General features: G+C 38.9%; 1 protein-coding gene across 12 annotated transcripts in view; it reads left to right on the plus strand.

Annotated features, from left to right (window-relative positions):
- Positions 1-49: 49 nt before the first annotated feature.
- Positions 50-21,786, plus strand: part of ATE1 (arginyltransferase 1) — a 91,612-nt gene continuing 69,875 nt past the window's right edge. For 4 of the 12 annotated variants that reach the window (XR_011142382.1, XM_068951549.1, XM_068951555.1 and 1 more), the window contains exons 1-8: positions 1,217-1,473; positions 2,929-2,992; positions 4,687-4,749; positions 4,961-5,064; positions 5,895-6,167; positions 12,509-12,741; positions 14,433-14,561; positions 15,580-15,708. Coding sequence is in view for 11 of the 12 variants with exons in the window: in XM_068951549.1 (XP_068807650.1) it covers positions 1,371-1,473; positions 2,929-2,992; positions 4,687-4,749; positions 4,961-5,064; positions 5,895-6,167; positions 12,509-12,741; positions 14,433-14,561; positions 15,580-15,708 (1,098 nt within the window). In the remaining variant the exon portion in view is untranslated. Of the gene's footprint in view, positions 1,127-1,216; positions 1,474-2,597; positions 2,833-2,908; positions 2,993-4,686; positions 4,750-4,960; positions 5,065-5,894; positions 6,168-12,508; positions 12,742-14,432; positions 14,562-15,579; positions 15,709-21,786 lie in introns of those variants that run through there. The other 8 variants (XM_068951554.1, XM_068951560.1, XM_068951552.1 and 5 more) reach the window with 6 other exon arrangements.

A 21,786-nucleotide genomic window follows, 5' to 3' on the forward strand; every position in this document is an offset into this window, starting at 1 on the left:
ACAAGTGTTTCTGCTGAAAAGACTGAGATCAGACTTACTAAGTGGGTATTGAGGATCCTTTATTAGTTTTCTCAAACCTTATAATACATTCAGTGGGGTGCTTACAAAAAAAAACCCAAACCGTTTAAATGATTTCTTCTGCATTTCAGAGAAATAGTATTCTGCTTGAAATTTTGCTTCACCAGTAGGTGACTGAGGACTGCAGTATGGTATTCATCTGCTGTCCGGTGCTAGCAGGATGTCTCTAGGTGACGATAAAACGCGATCAGGTTATGAGGATATTTGAAAACAGACATGGCTTGATCGTCTTTGGTCACGTGCAGTAAAGCTGAGCGCTGTATTCCCTCAGCCTTCCTTGCTAGCTCCCAGTTTATTCTGAAGTTAACGGGGTATTCACTGCTGAAGACTAGGGATGAAAAAGCATCCGGCTGCTCTGTGAAATCTAGCTCAGGAGTTCCTTGAACTGATCCAGCTAGCAGCAGATCGGGCATGTTTGTGTTGTCTGGCAGTGCTGTTAATGTCTGCTTGTTTGATGCTAATTGCGTTGGCAAGTGTCCTGAATCTCCTCTATGAATGGCAGATGACGGGTAACACCTGTGTGGTGGTTTTTTCCTGAAGACAGTGAGGGTTAACTCCGAATCGGTGAAGCCAGCCTAGATATTTTACTTCACTTCGGAAATTTAATTAGCACTTACCGCCTGGGCTGTGGCATTTGCATGCTGTGCTTAGGGTGATTACACACAACTATTTAACAGGTTATAGGGGCTTAAAGTAGGAAGAGCTTTTTTTTTTTTTTTTTTTTAAATTTCAACAGTAACTTCACGTGGTCGGAGCACAATTGCCGCACCGTTGAGTAGTTCTGTGGCTCGTCAACAGCGCCTCGCCCCGCGGCAGCGGAGAAGGCCTTACCGGGAGAACGGAGGCTCGACAGCTCTTGCGCAAATCCCGGCAAGGAGGCCAGGCCTCCGCCAGGCGATCGCGGCCGGCGCCGTCCCCGCTGCCCCCGCCCGCTGGCTGCGGGGCGGCGGCGGCGGCAGGATGCGCCGCGCCGTGGTGGAGTACAAGGGCTGGAAGGAGGGCTACCGCTGCGGCTACTGCGCCTCGCCCCAGGGGAAGGTCTCGGCGGGTGAGTGCGCTCAGCCGGCGCTCGGGGCCGGCAGGCGCGGCCCCTGCGCGCCGCTCGCTCGACATGGGAGCCGGCCGGGCACCTGCCCTCAGCCAACATGGCGGGCTCCGCCGGCCGGCTGCTTCCTGTGAGGCGCTGCCTGGGGGCCTGCCCGTAGCAAAGATGGCGGCGGTTTCCGGGGTTCCCGGGGCGGCGGGCAGGGTGCTGTCCTGAGCAGGGCGGCGCGGCCGGGCCGCCGGCGGCCATGGCGGCGGCCGAGAGCTCTCCTAGCATCGTCGAGTACTTCGGGGGAGAAGATGGCTACCGCTGCGGCTACTGCAAGAACGAGACCGGCAACCTCTCCCATGGTGGGGGCTGAGCAGAGCGTGCGGCCTGGGGGGGGGGGGGGGGGGCCGGGCCGCAGGGGCGGCGCGGCGGGGCCGTGAGGGGTGAGGGAGCGGCGGTCAAAAGCAGCCCTGGAGCCGCGTCCTGCCCTCGGGCCCCCCCCGACTTACCGGGCCTGGACGTGTGCCCCACGCACAGAGCCGGCGACGGCCTTGGCGCCGGGCGGCGGCGGCTGAATGGCGCAGATGGGGCTGCGAAAAGCACGTTTGCCTGGAGCCGTGTGGCAGTAGGGGAGGGTGTTGGCAGCGGTGTCGCTCGTTTTGCAAACTTTATTGGGATGACAGATTTTTATTTTTTTTTGAGTTTGTCTGTTGTCGAGGTTATCTGGTAGTTGCTATAACGGATGAGTTTCTTGCTGTGAAGGATGTAGGCACACAGGGGAGAAACGCAAAGGACGTGAATAGTCAGCGAAGCGCAGTATCGAAAACCTTACTGTTGGAAAGGGGGAGGAGGACGCGTGATAGTGACAGTGCTCTGATTGAGGAGGTTCTTATTGCATCCCTTGCCCCATTTAACCCCCGTACACGTGATACGATGCGCTCTTCTCCTTTAGTGGTAGATAGCCACATGCAAAAGTTACAAGCCTGCTGTGTTTTTGGAGTAACAGACCCGAGCCTTCTTGCTTAAGCTGGGTTATGTTTTAAGAAGGCTGAGAACTGACATTGGCAAAGTGGTTTCATATATATATGTGTGTATATACATATATATGTGTGTGTATATATATATATATATGTATATATATATTTTATATGTGTGTGTGTGTGTGTATATGTATGTATATATACATATATATATCTATATATAAAAAAATAAATATATATATATTTTTTCCTTCGGAGCCAGCCTGGAGAGGGCGAGAGCCTAGCTACATGGAAAGGCTCAGCGGGCTTAAAAGCTGTGGCTGGACAAGCTCTCCTTCAGGCAGCTCTGCAGGACGCGGGGGTTTTCTGTTCCCTCGGCCCCTGGTCAGAGGTGACAGCTGCCGCACGCCTGCTCGGCTCCGCTGCCGGAGAGGTCCCTGGAAACGAGCAGAGTTAGCGTCAGCGGCTTTCCTAAGAGTTTTTCTGACCCAGATCAGTTTGGCAGAGGAGCAGTTGTTTGTGTCACTTTGTTGGCCGATCTCGGGGAAAGGTGACGGGTGGGGTAGTAATCTTTTGACGCGTATAGTCAGAATGATGTGTTTGATTGTAGGCCGAGATTTATGTAGCTGCTTTTTTTTTTTTTTCTTTCTTTTTTCCCCACGTTCAACTGTGGTGTTAATTTGAGATTTATGAATATGCCAAATCCTTGAAGGACATTTATTCAAAAGTTACAATTAGCTGGTTAGTTTTATAATAATAATTCTGTGGAACTTGTCATATTTTAGTGTTTTAAAGGGTCTAACTGTGGTCGGTTAAGTGTATGTCTATTTATTACAGGTATGTGGGCACATTCGATGACAGTTCAAGATTACCAGGATCTCATAGATAGAGGATGGCGAAGGTAAACTTAAAACAAGAATTAATCCACAAAGGCATGTTGTCAGTTTAGTTCAGTTAGAATCCAGATGTGAGTTATAGGTTTGCAAAACAGTTAAGTAGCTTCCGTAAAAGATGGAAGGCAGTAGGGAGCATTTTCTAGAAATGTTGCACTAAGTATAAGGAAAAATAAGTGAAGAATTTTCAACAGATATTGGTCCTATGCTCTTAAGACTTTGTGACACTGTAGAACAGGGGGAAAAAGGATTCTTCTTGTTCGACCTGATATAAAAATGATAATGATAATCAAGATCACGTGAGAATTGAAACTTTCATCAGTATGGGGTAAATATATTTGTGTAGCATATTGTATTTAAATTGACAATATTCCTTCAGAATATTCATTTATTAAAGCAAATACTGAACATAATGGACCATTTCTTTTTAGTAACGTTTGGAGCGCTACGTAACTCCAAGAACAAAAGTAATACTTCAAAAATACTCACTAAACTCAGTCTGCCAACTTTATATCTCATGCTTTAAAACAAACAAAGGGATAAATTTCTTGCGCTAACCGTTCAGTATTGCTTTTAAGTTCAACCATTGCTGAGGCTGAGTGATTTAAGTACGGATGTGGATGCCTAGGTATTTTGAAAGTCTTGAATGTTCTAGGACACTTTGAGGCACTGTCTGCACCTCGAATGCAGGTTATTTTCAGAAGCTGCAAATACAAGAGCTGAGCAACTCAAAAAATCTCTTTTACAGTGTCCTGTTCCTTTTTTTCACTGTCTAGCAACTCCTGCGCAGCGGAACAAATGTCTCTTCTAACAAGGAAAAACACTTCTAAAGTCACTAAATTGTAAATGCATCTGAATGTTCTTTTAGACATGCTACCTAAACAAATTGCAGCAAGGCAAGATGATCTTTAAAGGTGCCTTCTAACCTCAGCTGTGCTGTGACTCTGTGAAGGCAAGCAAACAGAGAGAGCAAATTAAAGCGGTGCTGGGGTAACAGGTATCTCTTGGCCATCTTCTACAGCCCTGAGGGTTGTTCACTAGATGCAAATTTGAGAGAGACATTTACCTCATCCTCCTCTTTAATGCTGAGATTCTTGGAAATATTACAGCTGAATATGTTTGGAAACTTTTATTTCAGATTCTGTTCAGCAAGGATCTGATACATTTTGAAATTCATATTTTTGGGTCAGAATCTTTTTTTTTTTTCCTCTCCATCTGCTGTCCTGCTCTGAGTCTTTTGACTGCACGAGCTGCTTCCTAAGCCTCTGTTTTTGGGAAATGGTGATGAATGTTTTGTCCTGGGTGTTAAAGCCTATCCCTGCAGCTGTTCCCAGCTCTGCCAAGCAGGAGACAAAAGTGTGTGGTGGGGATTCTTGTCAGATGCTTTGCAGTTAGCTTCTGGGCAAGAAAGTGGACTTCTAGGCAAGAGTCCTGCTGGAGAATCCAAAATATCTTTCTGATGCAAAAAAACTTACTAGACAGTATTTTTTTCTTAGTTGTATTTTCTGACTAAATTCTGTTAAGTATTATTTGGTTATTTTAAGTTTGGAAATATAGTATTTTAGTATAGCAGCAAAAAGCTGAGGAACTTGCTTCTTGACTTTTGTTACTCTTCATGTAAGATACTGGTATTTTAAAGAAACTTTTTTCCCCTTTTATTTTGAAGTCAATATATCTTTTAACCTTTACTTATTATTTTTAGAAGTGGAAAATATGTCTACAAACCCATCATGAATCAAACATGTTGTCCTCAATATACAATAAGGTAAGAGACCATGAATGTTATTGCTGTAATTGATTTAACTGCTTCAGATGTGTCCAACTGTAAATTGTCTTTTTTTGCTTTAAATGCATGAGACTTGAAAGGTTGATCTACTTGTAATGATACTTTGAACACTACAAGTTCCTTACATTTTTCTGAAATAATCCTTCTCCAAAGAAATAAATGTATAAAATAATTCTTTCTTATTTTTAAGATGCCAAGCTTTGCATTTTCAGACCTCCAAATCTCACAAGAAAGTTCTGAAAAAAATGCTGAAATTTATTTCTAAAGGAGATATTTCAAAAGTGATGGGTGGAGGTAAGAAATTCTTGATGTTTGAAAGTCAAGACTAATGTTTGAAATGAGGATCAAGTTTCTGTGTTGACTGAGTAGCTAATGCACTTCTACGTTTGTATGCAGACCCCTTTGTAAGGAGTTGGCTAGGTTGTATCTTTGCAGTCTGTTTTGGATCAAGGGTAGGCACCATGTAGCCCAGAGAACAAATTGTGGTAGCTGATCTCCTGCTGTTTTCTTCCTCTGTTGAGGAATTAGTTGCCTTGCTCTTTGCACAGACCAGCTTATTTTCTTTTCCATCCCTGGCCATAGTCGTGTTTTCTAGCCAGGTGCCTCAGAGAAACAGACCCTGATTTTTACCTCTGATATAAGAGTAATAATCTGGACAGGACTGAGCAGGAGAGTGGGTGGCAAAGAAAAGGAAGAGCAAGCAGGGAAAGGAGGGTTTTTCTTCCAGGTGACTGAACAGTCGCATTCTGTTTATCCCCCCCCCCCCCCGCTAAAACCAAGACTAGCTAGTCTGGGTTCTCTAGGTTGCAGTGGTACGTTCATTCTGCAACGTTATACTTTGACTTTTTATTTATTTGTTTTTATTTTTTTGTGTCACAAGATTAATGGCGACTGTCTTGTTTTAGTGGAATGAATAAAACTGCTCTTATGTGTGGGTTGGAACTAGTAAATCAGTGTCATAAAGGAAGCTTTCTGTTTTCAGACTGGGAAGATGTTGGAAACGATCACTATCTGTTGAAAAACAGTTGTAAAATATTTAATATTAACATTAATTGTGCGAAGCGTGAGCAGTCATTATGCAGAGGGAAATTCACTTATGTAGTTCTTGCCATTATTACTTACAGAAGAGCCCATGGATTCCCATATAGAGGAGGTTGTCGCGTGCAGTCATGAATACAGAAGTGAATCTCACGTCAGTCAGGCTGAATTGACTCCCTTGAGCGTGGACCACGCAGAGGGAGTGGAGGCCGAAGACAAGGACAAAGAACAAATGAAAGAAGAGGTGAATGTGAAGAAAATGGAATCAGGTTCTCTTCAGATCCACGTAGCTAAAGACACACCAGTCCCTGGAGAACCATCACATTCGACTAAAATTGTTCATGCCTTGCCCAAGCCAGGTATTCAAATTTCCTACAGTAATTGGAATATTTTATCGCTGTTTCACATGTTGTTTAAGTTCTTCCTTTATCTTGTCTAGTAAATCAAGAGTTATTCCTTTTTATTCCACATACTCTCGACAATTTTTGGAATGACAATGTATAAATTGAGAAGTGCTGCGTGTTATTGTCTTCCTAAAAGTGTCATTGTGTTCATTTTATTCAATTTTATAGTTCAGTTATTGAGAACATATATCTGCACATGATAGTCTTCTGTACCTCTGTAAAATGTTTAGGTTGTAGCCGAATAGGTCAAGGTAGTCCAACCTCATGAGACATTGGAACCAGTTTCCAGATTTGGGTACCTCCGTGTGTGGAATAGGGTGTTTTTTTCAGCTCTTTCCTTTACTCTGTGCGGATATGATGACTCCGGCTTTACGTAGCTTGAGGTAGGTTTGTGGCAGGCAGTGAATTTGGCTGTTAGGTGAGCGTGCATTGACTGACCGGTTTTTTCCCACTTCCGGAGTGGTAAAGGAGGTAGGCCTCTCGGGGACTGCGTGCAGCTGTGGCCAGTGCCAGCAGGAGTGCTGGCTGTTGGGGTTAGGTTAATGCTTAACCTTGTCTCTTGTGCAGCATTAGGAAACCAAATTCAGGTCTAAGAAGAAGGTCTTAAGTGTTGTTTTCACGTTATTTCATTTCTGCAGGTTGTCTTATTCTACAGATTGCTGTTTATCTTATTAATACCCATCTATAAATTATTTATGTAAGGCTGTATTTTTTTCATGCTGTCGTAGACTTATGCCACAGATCTATCTGGCATTGGAAATATGTTCAGTATATTTCTGTAATTTCATTTTTTGTGCTTAGAGGAAATATAGCTTTCTGTTAATAGAAAAAGATTAGATACTTCTACACTCTTCTATAAGGAATGACTTTTTTTATCTGTTTCAGAGCTTGTTTGCAGTATCACTAAAACATGTGAAATTTTGAAAAACTATGGTATTTTCTAATGTTTTTACCTATGAATTTAATACTGCATTTCTCTAAGGAAGAAAAATAAGGCAGTCTAACTCATTTTACTTTCTGATGCATTTGTACAAAGATATGACTCTTTAGCATGCCAAGAAGTGAAAATAAGTGTTTACAAATTTCAAGAGTTTTGTTTGAAATTAAGTGGAATACTGGAGGTATTTTTAGCATTTAATAGTATGGTAAATTACTTTTTACTACAGAAATTATCTTTCAGTCAAGCCTTTGCGTCATATTTGCAAAGGTTTCCAAAATGCTTCTCTCTTTGGGCTGAGTTTGCACATGAAACGATTACCTTAAAAAAAGGATTATCTCATCATCAGTCATCTGATTGTAATCTGTTCTTGTGTGTATGATAGCTACTATGGTGCCCCTTATTGTGGCATGAGGGCCTGGGATCTACAGCTGATGACAGTTGCGTTAAGCTTTTCACATAGCTTGTTGGGGCAGGGAAGACCATATGTCACAGCTATTAGGTAATCCTCTTTGTGGCGTGATCGTATCTGTTGCACGTGCAGCAAACTTCCTGAGAGTCCCTGGGGAAAAAAAGAGATGCTGGCAACTGCTGCTGCCAGGATGCTCCTGCAGAATGCTGCCGGTTGCCTCTCTCCTTATGGCTGCATAGTTCTTCTGTGGCGTGTTGACTGTGTTCTTGTGGGACGGGGAGGGACTCTTTCTGGAAGAAAGAAACTAAAAGGTCTAGATAGGTGTTGCCAGAATAATTCATTTAACCAGCAGCCTATACTGGAAAAGGAAGTGGAAAAATTACTCTGACAGGCTTATGGCCCAAGGGTTGCAGAGTAGGCAGCCTTCTTTTATGGGTTATGTTTTCAGTGATGCGTAGCATCCACAGTGGGCTTTTCAGAAAAACAGAGGATGCTTCCTAAACTGCAGTTAGCCAATACATGCTAAATAATGTTAGCTAGAATCCTTGTGAAGAGTGAGTACTTCAGCGTTTCTGCATACGTTGGCAGATCATACGAATTCCTAATTTCACTCAGCTATTAGACGTTATGCCAATATTTAGAACTTAAAAAGCCTTTGGCTTCTTCACGAGGATTTTTGTCTCCTCCTATAGTTTGGCTAATTCTAAGTAAAAGAACGTTTGTTTTTTCCTTGGGAACGCTGATCCCAATTGGATCAGCGTTTCACCAGTTTAACAAGCGGTTAAATGCTTAAGCCAAAAGGAAAGGTTTCAGAAACGCTCGGTCAGAAAACCAGCAGTAGTGCTACGTGGAAGCAGTACTGTTACGTGTTCCTGGAAAACTTGTCCAAAATTGTTAAAGACTATATTTTAAATCTTTATTTTTGAAATGCAGTTGATTTATGCTAGAACTTTTATGTACCTGTTGCAGAAATTTTCAGAATCCTCTTCTTTTTAAAATAAATGACAGTGAAACTTTGGGTTATTTAGACTTCATTTTGGAAACCAGACTAAGTGGAAATTGACAGCAGGTGGCAGTCTTGAGTAAAGAGTGTTAGTGTAAACCTGCCATTATTTTGAAAAAGGCAAGGTATGGTCTTCAATTATGTTAGGAATAACATTGTGGAAAACTTTAAACACAGGGAAAGCAGGTAAAGGAAGTTTGAAACATTTTTTGTATTTAGTTTTTCAAAAAAAGGGGGAAGAAGAGAAATATTCATTACTGTATTTTTTTTTCTTTCTGGTGGTTTTACAGGAAATATAAAAGTGAATAATAAATGCATCAGAAAGCTTGCTTAATTTTTTTTTTTTTTTTTTTTTTAGAGTAGGTGGTGTCATAGGTCAAACTTAGTTCAAAATTTTCCAGAAAGATGTTTAGTTTTCATCTTGGAAAATGTAGACGTATTCCATAATAAGATTGTTTAATTGCATTTTTATTCTTATATAAACAAAACAGGTCATTGTCCTATAGGAATAATGGGCTGTTCCTGCACAGTTTCAGATAGAGAAGAAAGTTTGCTTATGTCTGTATGCACACTCATTGTTTTAAGTTTTCCTTGCTAAATTCTATAGCTTATAGAAGATATGAGACAAGAAACAGATCCTGAGCCAGATGAAGTACTCAACCATTCTTCAAATGCATCATGAGTATTTTAAATAAACTCTTCCACTGACTTGTTTGCCCATGGACCGGTCACATAAAGTCTGTAATTTCCTCATAATACTTCTCTTTTTCTGGGGAATACTTTTAGCTGTGCGGATGAAACAAATACTCAAAAATCTTCGTTGAGAGGCAAGGACACTCAATCGTAAAATCTGCTAGTGCAGTTGTATGAAGTGTGGAGAATGCAGAAGTGATATTAGCTCCTTTTCCAAGTCCCTGAGATGCTCTCAGAGTTTCAGTTTGTCATGGGGTCTGCCTGGAGCAACCAGGCTGGGACTTTTCTGGGTGAGCCACGAAGACCTTGCTGCTGACTTGCCTCAGGAGTGCACTTGTCTGTTCTGAGAGCTTCCTGTGGCTCACACACTGGAAGTCCTTGACTGAGCAACAACAAACATTGGTAAAAACATATGCCACAGTTTGGGGGAAGCACTTATGCACACGCTTATTCTTTTTGTTATATTTCAGATCTGTTGCTCTTATTTTTTCTCTTACTGTGGTATCTCCATCTCCAAAAGGAGATCTTAATGTTTCAGTGCAGTTGTGGCAGCATCACTGTGGAAAGCTTGCTTTTGCTCTGAGTTCTGTGCGGCTGATACTGCACTTTGGATAATGGTGCTTACGTGTTCTGGGACCAGAATCCTTTTGCTAAGTCTCCTTTTGGGCTTCCCAAATCACTAATTCTTGATTCACTGGACTTGTGGGCATGACACGGCTGAGTTTAGTGTGCTTTTTCCTAAGAAGTAATTGCAGGATGCTAAGACTTAATTTTCACTGGCTTACGTCAGATCTTGTAAGGTTGCAAGTTAAGACCCTGCTTCCCTTCCTCCAGCTATCGTTACTATAAGTTTGTTCTTGTAAAGCTGTTACTGACACAGGAAAATTGATTTCAATATAAACCACGTGCAAAGTATTTTGACAGCTTCTACAGTATACCTGTTGGTACACAAAGATGCAGGCAGCAGCTGTGGATTCTGTTCAATTCTTTGCAAGCAAAGTGCATCCAAAACCAACAAGCGTTTAAAATATCAACACTTGCACCATTTCCAGTTTGCAGAAGTATACCAATATTCCCTTTGTCAACAGGGAAGGTTTGAAATGGGCAGAGGATGAGAAAGATGTCACTTTTGGCTATTGAGTTACTGGTAAGAGGAGGGAGAAGGAAAGAAAACTCTAATCACGTTTTCCTAGAAGTTCTGTGATAAATAATTTTCATGTCATTTCCAGGCCTCAAAGAGAATAAAGTGGGATAAGCCATAGTTAAGTCTGGGTTTAGATTATCCTTTATTTCTTATAAATATTAGCAGAGTTAAAATGCGTCGTCTTTCTAATGCTTGAAATAAAAGTACTTCACCATCCAGGGTACTTACTTTCCCATTTAAAAAGGTAAATCTTTCAGGAGTTGCCAGTGTGAGTCTCTTGCAAATACACAGATTTCAGGAGAACACTAATGGCATAAAAGACTTCTTCAGCAGTTTGTCATAATATTTGTTACAATTTCTTTGTTCTGTACTCCCACACAGGGAAATACAGTCATATATCTTGTAGTCTTTTTTCCACTCTCTTCCTGTCCTTTCTCAGTCCTTAATATTATGGTGCTTTTTTGGCCTGCAACTCATGCACCACTGCTTCTAAAAGAGAGGGAGAGAGAAAAAAAGCAGAATTGGAATTACTTTATATTATATTAGCTGGTTTGTGTTGTAATTTTGAATGTAACTTTCCCTCTGCTGAGAGCGACTCTCCCTGTGTTGAACGTAACTTTCAGCAGCAACTGCTAGGCTTTTGACTGGTACTCCTTGGAAATCGGTCGTTTCTTCCACCACTGTTTCTAGCGGTGCAACAGAGATTCATACAGCTTTTACTCAACTTTAAAGTGAAGTATGTTCAGCTACTTGTGTGTGCGACTTAGAATAGTTAATAACAGTGTGCAAAGTTTAAGGAAAGACAAAAGGCAGAACTGGGAGCACTAGCAAAATGTTTCTTTTCATGTTGTTTGTGACTTTTTTTTTTTTTTTAACAAGTCTGATACTGATTGTAAATCCATAAATTCATTTATTAAAATCACCATGTGTAGGGAAATGGCTGCTTTTAAACAGATGATTTACTTGGTAACCTTCCTTTTGGTGCGCTTAGAGGATGATGTGGGGACCAGCCATCATCATCTTATTGAAGAAAATCCTGTATTAATTTTTTATAGTACAGATATTCTCATATCTTGATTTGGGTATTTTTTTCTTTGTTTTGCTGTTACAAAACATTACCTTACATTACTGTCTTATGTATAAAATTAACCTGACCCCATTGTTAAGGAATGTGGACCACTCTGCTTTTATATTTGTACATGCTATTTGGAATTTTATTCCTGTAAAACTAAGTTCCTGTAGTACTTATTGCTCTTTTCGATGTTGATCCTCTTGTTTTCTAGGTTTGACTTTTGTTTTAAATAAACACCATTTCACACATAGAACTTGATGAACAGTTGATCTGTTGCTGGAATGAAGATAAGTTGGTAAAATTAAACCTATTAGTGAAAACAGACAAACTGAATATTATTTTAGGCAAAGAGATAAGATTGTGGCCTTTTTATTCTTCTCTTACACGACAGCAGTGGTGTTGGCAGTATCTCTGTACACTGCACCAGGCTTCCAGGAGACACGAAATAAATCCTTTCTGCTTGGAGTCCTCTACAGGAGTATATTGTGTAGCTCTTTGGGTTTTAATGCAGTATAATAAATATGTTGACTGTGACTTTTTTTGTTCTTTCAGTATTTCAAAGTGATTCTGTAGCTCTTTGGATAGAGAGCGTCTTCACACCATACAGTAAACAGGAGCTTTTCTTTGCTTTCATGAGAAGGATGTGGTATAATGATGTAAGCACCAAGTTAAAGGAAGTTCTTTTTTTTTTTTTTTTTACTTTTTAAATATATTCTTGCCTCTGATATGGGATCATGGTTAATGCGTTTCTGTATTAATTAAGAAATTGAGACTTTCAGATGAAATTTTAATGAAGTTGCTATTTCTAGTTTGCTGCGTTAGACAGCTGTACAGGAAAAATCGTTGCAACGCTTTAGCTTGGCATTGGGCGTAAGGGCCCCTAGGCAGTTGTAGATGTGAAAGATCTTGCTATGTTCAGACCGTGCTCTTCAATTAATGATAATTTTAGCCGTTTCTTTTCTATTCAGTCATCACGTAAGAACTACTTGTTTGTTACAAAACGTGGTATTGAATTCTTTCTTCATGCCCTTATAGGTAAAGGGGCTGATTTGAGCAAGCCACCCTGTCGAAAAGCAAAGGACATACGGAAAGAAAGAAAACTGCAAAAACTCCTTCAGAACCAGATGTGCACGTATGAAGGCTCTCCACTTCAAGCAGGGGATCAGGTTTTACTCTTGCAAAGCTCTAAATCTAAAACGAATCAACCTAAGACTGTGGAAGACTTCATTTTTGTCTCTTTACCTGATGATGCAGCACACAAGTTAGAGGTAATGATACTTACATTGTTGTTGAAGGTAAAATAAGGAAAAGTCTAGCTAAGGAATTTTTTAAACTCTCTTAAGGCTTACATATTTAGTATCTGTGACTCTATGGAAAGGTTATAGTTGAAATCTTAAAATCAAAGGTAAAAATATGTGGTACAGCTGAATTCTGTGTGGCCGCGTGAGGGCACTCTTGCACTACAGTCAGTCTTGGCAGAGACCAGTGCAGTTAACAAAATACCTGTATATTGATTTCATATACTGTAACATGAAAACTAAAGACTTTGAGTTAATTAAGTGTTGAATGATGAGAGAGATGCAATATTTAGTTCTGAAGTGTTTAAATACTGAAATTATCTGTGTTAATGAATCTTGACAGGAAAGCAGTAACTGTTCGTAAAATTAAACCATTAAGATGATAGCTCTTTTTTATAAATGTCTTGGATATGTGTTGCTGACTTTCAAAGTCATCGAGTTGCGGCAGAAAATTTTTGCTTATTTGAATACAGTGGTTATCATTAAGTATATTAGTAATATAAAGACAATCATCTGGAAAACTTTTGGATTTCCTAACATTTATTAATCATGACAGCAACTTTTTCTGGAAGTTGAAAAACTTATCGGAATATAAATATTTTCCTATAGCTATTGATCATCAGTGATAGTGTGGGAAACTGCATTTTAAATACTCTTTTGGTAGTTATTTAAAAACGTAGTGATGGTGACTTAAAAGATTCACCCTAAATAATTGACAATAAGCCATGGAAGTGATTTCTTTCACTATGCCTTTCAAATTTTCTGATAAGTTGTATAACAGAATGATAATGGCTGTTTGAACATTTTCATTATGAAAATGCGAGGAGAATTAAGAGGAAGATGGTTCCAGCAATCTTTCTGCAGATTGTCTTTGCCTCTTACTATGAATGTCAACAACTTTTTTTTTTTTAAATAGGTCAGAGCTAATGATATTTGTGAAAATTGAACCATACTAAAGATTTGCGTGGTTTTGAAATGAGCACATCTTTAAATATGTTTGAAGAGGAATGCATTGTTGCTCATGTGATAGCATTCCTTTGGTCAGAGAGCAACCATTTTTACTAAGAACTGTGTCATTGTGTGTATGTGTGTGTTTATTTGTGGATTTCTTTTTGGTAAGGGTGATGGTTAGTATGACAAATAATTTGCTCTTACAATTCAGTGGTAACTGAATAAGGGAACATTGTTTCCTCTTCTCTTTTCGGTTTGGAAAATATCTTGTAGTCCCCTTGGGATTATTGCAATAAAAAAGGTCTTTATCCAGAGAGTAGAGATGAGTTTTCCAAATGCATGAATCTTTCTAGAATTTTTCAATGTGCTACAATAAGAGCAGTTTTTAAAAAGTATAGAAATTTTTCTTAAAATGTTGTTCTGCATGTAATTTATTAGTGTTATGTACCGAAAACTGTTTGTGTTTCTTCTATAGGTATTTTAGTTATCATAATTCATAATTTCCGAACCTTGCATATTGTTCAATATAAAAACCTTCAGTAGTCTAAATGGAGCTAAAGGATTGGAAATCTATTGCCCAATGTATTAATTAAATTTTTAGGACTCTTCTCTTTTGCTGGAAGTCGGAGTTTCTCTCTGTTGTGATGTTTGTTTCTTTTTATATAGTTATTGTGAACTGTAATAATGAATGTCTTTAACTTCTTCTGAAGGTGAGGGTGGTGAGATCATCTCCACCAAGTTCACAGTTCAAAGCCACATTTCAGGAGTCTTACCAGGTCTATAAACGTTACCAGATGGTTATTCACAAGGACCCACCTGATAAACCAACTATAAATCAGGTCAGAAGGCCAAGTGAATTTTACGCAAACTTCAGCTCCCCCTCCATTTCACGTGTCTTGAATAGGGTCTAGGAGAAATATCCTTTTATACTCTAAACCATGTCAAATATCATATCAAATAAGACGCAACATCCTGAAAGTGCAAACTCTTTTGTATTGCTTTGTGGGTGCCACAAATATTTGATCTTCATTGCAGACAGAAAAGTGAAGAAACCTATATGGTGATGCTATTGGGTAAGAGATGGAGGGGATGAGACTTTTGGAGATAAATATTTTGTGAGCCTTACAAATACACATCTCCAAAGAATTAAAACTAGACGGACTTGTAATCAATTTCATTGGCCTTGGTTTGAATGCTAGCATAAGGAGGACAAGCGTGATCAGGGCCATCATGTGAATTTCTGCACTCCCATGCAGATTGTTGGCGTAAGGTTCACAGAAGTTATATGAAGCTTTTCACTTTCAATTTACACCCTTAAAAAAGGAGTCGGTATACTCTAAATTGCACATCATTACTGCTTCATGTAGTAACCAGGCACTGTGTAGTAGTTGTCTGTGTTGGGCACATTACCTCCCTGAGATTAAAGACAAGAAATTGAAGTTTGGAGTAAAAGCATAGGTAGCAAGAACATGCAATTGCTAAACTGGAGACAATTAATAATATGCCATTAAAATTAATATATTTGCACAGTCCTTGAAATTGTACAATAAAAACTTATGGTTGATTTATTAGATACTTCCTCAAAAAATAGATTGAGCAAACTAGTACTTTGGAGTGTTCTAGCATCATTCCTTTTTTCTTTAATGAAATTATCAACAGTCAGTTTAAGCTCGGTGTTAGTTGCAGTATTAGTAGACTTCCCACGTATGAGATTTGTTACTCTGTATAAAGTAGAATACTGACTTCAGAGGCTTTGAAATGGATAGGAGGAGATCTTACACTAGCCTTACCTTCAGAAGCATGTGATCTGATTATATGCACTCAAAACAGTATGCTTGTATCTTCCTTGCTCTGAAGGTGAGGTTAGTACCCGTCTCCTTTGAGGACCCACAGTTCAAATCATCCTTCAGCCAATCAGCTGCTTTATTTGCCAAGTATCAGATGGCTATACACAAGGATACACCTTCTGACTGTGGCGAAAATGAGGTACAGTCCACTGCATGCACCTTTATACGTTTATTTTTATAATGTTCAGGTACGTGATAGGAAATGGTGTCTCTTAGAATGATTCTAAATAATAAGATATTGTAGTTTGCATTTGGGTGGGAAAAATATCATGCTTTTCGGTAGGCTTCAGCCCAGGGGAGACTGAGCTGAAGAGAGAGCTATCGTAGCCAGAAAAAGAAAAAATAATGAATTCGAGTTTTGGTACTGAAATATCCACTGGAAATAGGCTACTGGTATGAAAATACTTTTTTTTTTTTTTTGGATGCCTCCAAAATTTTCTATTCTAAAGATGTTTGGTAGCTGTTTCCACATTTCTCCTTATTTTTGACATTGGCTTGCTTGATTTAACAGGTTAAGGTTTTAAAAACCTCGGTTTTATTCACATTGCTAAAGATCCCTCTTAAATCTACGCTTCACAGTAGAAATAGTACCGAAATATTACCTCAGGCTGACTCAACAGGAAAGCGCTATGTATGAGTAAATCTGCTTTTAAGAATATAAAAAGATGTTTACGTGATGCTAATCCTAGTCTAATAAGTAGAAAAAGAAAGAAGTGAGCTTCTAAACAAACAGCACCCATCTGGTTTGCTGGCAGGTGGCACCGCATTCCCATTAGCAGAATTCACAAAACATCTGCTGCAGATGCAAAGTGTCAATATTGATCAACTGTCTAGTCATAAACTCTTCTGTTCTTGAGAGTAAGCCTTACTGAAGTGATACCCAGCAAGCTGAGGCTACTTTCCAGAGAGGATAATAAAACCACATAATCATTCTTTGGCTTTAGTGCAAAAGAAAGGATAGCTTTTTGTGAAACATCTTTGAAATGCTGTTGTGGAAAGCTGTACGATTTCTTGACTTTATTTTGTAAAATAAAAGGACTCATAACGACAGTAAGAAGTAGACCCTGCACTTTTGAAAAATTTCTGACATAAGTGGAGTTAATTAAAATACGGTGAAATTTGGAAACGTGTAAGGAAAGTTTGAGCCATTTACTAGATTTGTAATGGGCATTAGCGGATCCGACTCGTGGCTTGACTTGTCTGATACAATGGATGTGTTTCAGCCTTAATGTTTAGATACAGTTGATACTCCCCCATGCTTTTGCTCCAAAAATCTTGATGCGAAGAGAGGGTGATAATACGTTTTAAAAAACACAAGAAAACAAAAACAACCCCCCACTTTTTGTCTGAATTTTTGAACTGAGGGAACAGAGAAGATGAGCGCTTATGAGGTTAAGGACAGTTCAGATTTCTACTATCATAAGGTGTAAAGTCTGTTACAAGTGATGTATTTTGAAATAGGAAGGAGCTGAATTTCTGTTCATACTGTTATTAGAATAAGGGTTTGATTTCTTCGGTCCTTTTTATACTCCTTTTTTTCCTTGCTACTTACTGTAGATGTTTCCCTGCTGTACCTTTATCTTTTCTCTCTGACATGCTGTATGCAGACTCAGTATAATCTTCTTGGGAGTGGGGAGGGAAAGACTTGCTACCGTCTCTGGGACTTCTGGAGAGAAGTGTGCAAACTCTGCTGATGGGTTTTAATTTAAGTCCTTCTGGAATACTAGTAAATCGTGTTAAGTACAGTTCTTCAAGTGAATACTTGGTTAAGATGATCTTTCTGTTCACAATTATTAGGTGCTAAAGCTCATTCCCTGGCCTTCAGTCGTACATGTTCTGTATTTGATCCCTGTAGGAAGTAAATTGAAGAATTATATTACACAAAATGTATTTTGGTGTAAATTAGAAGCTTTAACATTTTGCACTGAAGCGATCTGGAAGAAGAATTATCTGAGTCACTTGCAACAACAGAAGATACCAAGTAGGGTGAAAGTGGTCCAAGTTATTGAAAGGGAGGCTAAAAAGTGCTATTTGAAAGACCTCCATTTTTTCCTTTCTCTTATACAGACTTTTTAATATATCATTCAGACATTATGGAGCCAGACAGTCTTTTAAGTAAAGTTAGAATGAAATTCTGTCCTGTACATAGGGCTTTTTATCAGGGTAGTAACAAGTGTGCTTTGACTTTAAACTGGCAAACATCCAGGAAGTTTTTTGGGTGTAAAATTAAATTTAGCTTTTAATCTGTGCAGGCTATTATACCATATCCGTGCATGGTGGACGGACCACCTTTTCAGGCAGAGTTCTATGCACTTTAGTATTTGGAAAGTGTCCCATTTGTGAAAATGTAATTTTACATTTACATTTTACATTTAATTTTACGTTTGACTGAACACTTCACATTAAGAAGCCTGCCTATATGTAAATTCAGAATCCAACAAAAAATATTATGGAGCATATTAATAAGTTTCTTGGAATATATTCTTAGATTGTTGGCATTGCAATATACTGTCTTCCCATGTTGCTTGCTAGACTGTTTTAATATCAACCTTATTACATTAAAAGGCAATTTTAGCAATAGATTTATAATTTTGGTGAATATTTGAAAATAACGTGGAAAGTTATAAAAGGGTTCACAATATGAACAGAAGGTATGTGGACCATGAAGCTGATTATTGCTCAATGAGCGTGAAAGAAGGCCCTCTTTTTGCACCTCTACAATGAACGTATAACTTGTCAACAAGATTTTATGTGAGAAGGGGGAATAGACAAGTTCCAGGACAGGAAATGCTCAGAATACTTAACACCAAAGATTATTTTGACCTGTTGGGTACTGTCTGGTTAGTGCCATTCTGAGACCAGTGATAGCTGCTGTTTGTGTCCTTCAAGATGGTGGGTCTTTTGCAATTTTACCTCTTTGCCTCCTTACTTTCTCCTCTCTCCTCCTCCTGAGTCTCTGGTGAAGACTGCAGCAACACTAATAAGCTCATGGGTTCCTTGTTGATACAAGGCTGTTGATTTTAGGCTGTTTGATCTGAAATACTTTATTGTAATGGTCAGCGCAAGATATACGCAGAGTACCTCGATGGCTTCTTGAATCCATGGCCTTAATCATGGGACTGTGCTTTCCTCGTTTTCTGTCTTGGGAAGCTTGATTTCTGTTGTTCTTCGTTAGAACTATAGTTTGGTCAGTTCCAAACTGCAGTTTGGTTCAAGTACTTTTTTTTCAGTGTTGGGGCAGCAACATGCCCTTATTAACATGTTTGTTCTTTGTGTTTTTGATCTCTCTTGTAGTGGTGGACAGTAATCTTCCAGTGTAGCTTATATGCTGTTGTGGAGATGCCATATGTCTTCCCTTCCCCCCCGCCCCACTTCTTTCTTTATTGCCTTTCATAATCAGGATTTCATTGTTTTTTTTATAACCGCCTTTTCACCTGGAGAAGAATCTTAGGGCTCATCCTTAAAACTTTGGTCACAACTGCTATAATTGTGGCCAAGAAGGATGTTCAGTCATAACGGCACCAAGGGCCTATACAAATTTTCTTAAGTTGTATTTGCTTGTTCTAGGGGCACTGCACCCATGCCTAGAAAATAGCCTCAGAGTTTCTTTCAGTTTTGATCTTCTGGGCTTGAGATTTTACTTTTGCTACTACTAGTAATGGACTTCATTATCTAAAAGCAAAAAGTCCTTTAGAAGACTGTGTAAGATTTTTAAAAGATGTTCATTAGGCATTTAGTTAGACGTGATGGCTTTGTGTGCTAAAATATTATTACACGTGGGATTAGAATGATAGTAGTACGTTATATAAAGGTTTTTTTCCGGGTATGTGGGGAAAATGATCTCTGGGTCTTACCTTCTGTGCCAGTTCTTCAAAGTAGCCTGTGTCACTAAATTATTTGCTGAATTGGGTAGAATTTTTTGGTCAAAGCAAATAATTAGTCCTTTCCATTGCCTTTTATAACATGCCGAGTGTCTCCGTCATTTCTCATATACCTGCACTAATTTTGCTAATTCTAAGGAATTTGTTGTACGCTTGATTCTATATAGCTGATACTTGATGAATGGATTGAGGGCTCTGCGGGACTAAAACGAGCATTATGGCCAACTGAACTGAATGGCACAGTAAAACCACAGCGCCTTTCTAATTTTGTACTTGATAATGTTTGTAGGATTTTTTATTTGTAATCTTAGAAATATACTGTGAATATCATTATTGTATGTTTTAAAATATACTTGTACAATGGTAGAGGCTTTTTTCTTCAAAGTCTAAATATTTGGGAAGCAAAAACACTCTCTCAGGAGTTTGTTTACTTGAAGTTCCACTGTCAACAAACCCTCTCCATCCTTCATTTTAATTTAATTTGTGGTCTCTTTTCAAAACCGCAGCTTGATGTGCTTTTACCTTCCTTGAGCCTGCATGTGTGAGAGAGAGAGAAGGTGGTGGCATTCTGCTTAGGAAGGCAGAGTAGTTTATTATCTGCTAAAAGAAATTATTAGAAAATAAACTTTTTTGTCTAATTTAGAAGACAAGCTTTGCCTTCCTAATAAGCAATATCTTTAGTCGCCCATAAACTGTCCTTTTACCTCCTGCTCTGTGAAAGGGCTTCAGAACTAGCACTTTTTTCATTAAGAACGTAGGTTTGTCCAGTCAAATTCAGTGGCTATTTAATAGTCAAAATGGACTAGAAGAAAGCTCTGTGTAACTTTTTAAATCATCTAGTAGTCAAGATTTTCTTCTTTAAGGAAGAAAAAGAAAAAAGACTACTTATTCTGGTACCAATTTTTATGACTTAAGTAAATTCAAACCTAAAGCAGTTGTAGGACTGAATTCCACTTGTGACTACAGGCTTGCAGCTTATATATCCTAATCATATTGCTATTAAAAAACAGTCAGTTTTAGATACCAGTTTAACTTAGGTTTTTTTTTTTTTGGGAGGGAAAAAAAAAAGCAACAAGCAAAAAGCCCTCCCTGCAAACTACAGCTTTAAATCTGTAATTTTTAATGCTACTTTTAAAATGTTTTAAAGAAATACAAATATTGTTAACAATATCTGATGGAGGTTTCAACAGTCTTTTTCTTTGCTTTCCATCATCAAAATGTGTCCCTCTCAAAAATTAACTGCTTTTTCTCCCCTTTATTCCTCCTTTACTCAGCTGCTGACTTAAAATATTTCTCTTCTGTTTTTTCTTTCTTCAGTGATGTTTTGAAGACGGTGGTTTCTTTAAGTTTTTTGTCAGTGTTTCTTAGCACTGTAGCATGCTGCAGTGGCTGTTTACCTCTGAAGCTGACGTTCTTTTTGTAATTTAATCTTCACACCTCGTTTCTCACGTGGAACCAGAACTATAATATTTTCAGTAACTCCTTGCATACTCTCTGTCTTTAACTTTGTTTAGTTGTATCCCAGTGAATAATTTGACTGTCAAACAATGTATCGCTCCTTGTGTTGATTTAGGCCTTACTTCCAAAACCACTTTTGTGTAGTTATGCTACTCTGATAACCTAATTTAAGCCATTCAATAGCTCGTGGTAGCAAAGGAGCTTGCAGGATCCTGTATTTTAAATACTTTGGCAGAAGCTTTATTATTTATTTAGATTTTTATCTTGAACCGTGCTTATTCTGAGGTGGTCTTTGGGTAATAATACAGGTAATAATACAGGTTTTTGATAATGATTTTTTTTTTTAAAGCATCAGTTTTAAAATGAGGGTTTGGGAGATAAAAGCTGAACAAATCTTCTGGGCTTACTGCTCCGGATTTGGCCAGTGTGCTCAAGTTTCTGCAAAGAGGCCTCAGTAAGAGCGGGTTGACTGAAGGAACAGCATCCATTTAACTTGCTTTCAAGTGTGTGTATTATGTATAAGGGCATCAACAAGGAATTCGTTGAATTAGTCATAATTGTTACACACTGCCACGCCATGTTTGCTGCTCTGTCAGTAAGGTTAAGATTACCTCATATCATGAATGTTACTGCTAACCTGTATAATCACTATTCACGCGATTTTCTATGAGAAAATAGTTGGACATACATTCTGCATATAGGCACAACTTATAGTTTGCTGTATTCAAATTAGTTATCACTGTTTTAGTGTATTGGAAAAAGAGTGTGTGTGTGTGAATGTGCATACCTCTGTGTGCGTGTAAAAAAATTTAGTTTCAGATTTTGCTGGAGAGTCCTGTGATACCTGATGATACGCAGTACTGAATTTTGGTTGATAC

This window comes from Struthio camelus, chromosome 7 (genome assembly GCF_040807025.1).
Source record: "Struthio camelus isolate bStrCam1 chromosome 7, bStrCam1.hap1, whole genome shotgun sequence".
NCBI lineage: Eukaryota > Metazoa > Chordata > Aves > Struthioniformes > Struthionidae > Struthio > Struthio camelus.